Here is a 1,168-nt window from a genome sequence, read left to right as displayed (position 1 = left end):
AATAGAAGGGCTCCTTGAAAAAGTGTTTGTGACTGGTAGAATAGCATTTGCATTGAAAGTAGACTTTCTATCCAGTGGTAGACCTTGAATAATGTTTCTTTTGGAAATTAAAATAAATTTATTGACACCTAAATCAAAAATAAAAAAATAGGAAAAAAATATCAGTTGCAAATGTTTCTGTCATCTTTATTATATTTTGTTTTTTTAAACATCTGCTTTTTCATATTTAGATGGATTATACAAGAGAATAGCTAGGGTAGAGATTTTTATGCCTTTCCTGTCACCAACCATAATTTGTTTCCAAGAATGTTAATAATTTCCCAGTCTATCCAACAACAAACAGCTCAGATGTGTTTTAAGTAGAGAATGGGAAACAAACGACACTGTATAAACGAGCGTTTTGTTTACAAAGATTGCAGAACATTTCAAGACAGCCCAAGACGCCTGGACATGTTTCACAGTTGGCCGTGAGCAAATGGCACCGTTAGCATAGCCATTGTTTACTATCAGCAGATGAAATACATAAAGACAAGGGAAATATAACCCCTCCCACACATACATATGTGTATGGCAGGCTTCTTTCAGTTTCCATCTACCAATCTACCCAAAAAGCTTTGGTTGGCCTGGAGCTATTGTAAAAGACACCATGTGGAACCAAAGGTGTCACACAATGGGACTGAACCAGAAACTATGTGGTTGGGAAGCAAACTTCTTAACACAACACACCCTTGTTATATTGTGTCATTAGCTCTGTTTATGAGATGCTCAGGGTAAGACACCAAATGATCTCTACTAACCCTATTTAGGTAGGGCTGATGGGTAGAATTTTTGGTTTGCACACTGAACAGAAAATGGCAAGTAATTTTATAATACACAGGTCTGGATTAAGACCCTTAAAAGACTTTAGTGCTCCCCCATATATATATGTAATTCAAAATATAAACAATAATAAACCATGAAATACATTTTTTATTTTTCAAAATGAAACAAAACTAACAGTGAGATGGGAAATAATGTTTATTTTTGTATACTTCCACTTTATTTGTATTTGCAAAGTCTTTGATCAGATCCTCAAAGTTAATCTTATATAACACATTTGCTCCTATACTTAGGAGAGATAAAGCATCCCAAATATTATTTTAGCAAGTTGAAAGTGATTTCTTTTGTG

At 34.1% G+C, this 1,168-nt stretch overlaps 1 protein-coding gene across 1 annotated transcript in view; it reads right to left on the bottom strand.

Moving 5' to 3' along the window:
* Nucleotides 1-11: 11 nt before the first annotated feature.
* The window catches only part of LOC106882070 (low-density lipoprotein receptor-related protein 2-like), a gene marked incomplete at both ends in the record, with an annotated part of 5,868 nt that continues 4,711 nt past the window's right edge, over nucleotides 12-1,168 (bottom strand). Inside the window, one exon of the mRNA XM_014932633.2 lies at nucleotides 12-128. Within this exon, the coding sequence (XP_014788119.2) occupies nucleotides 12-128 (117 nt within the window). The remainder of the gene's footprint in view (nucleotides 129-1,168) is intronic.

Source organism: Octopus bimaculoides, unplaced genomic scaffold, assembly GCF_001194135.2.
Source record: "Octopus bimaculoides isolate UCB-OBI-ISO-001 unplaced genomic scaffold, ASM119413v2 Scaffold_187866, whole genome shotgun sequence".
NCBI lineage: Eukaryota > Metazoa > Mollusca > Cephalopoda > Octopoda > Octopodidae > Octopus > Octopus bimaculoides.
This window is presented reverse-complemented; position numbering and strand designations above follow the sequence as displayed.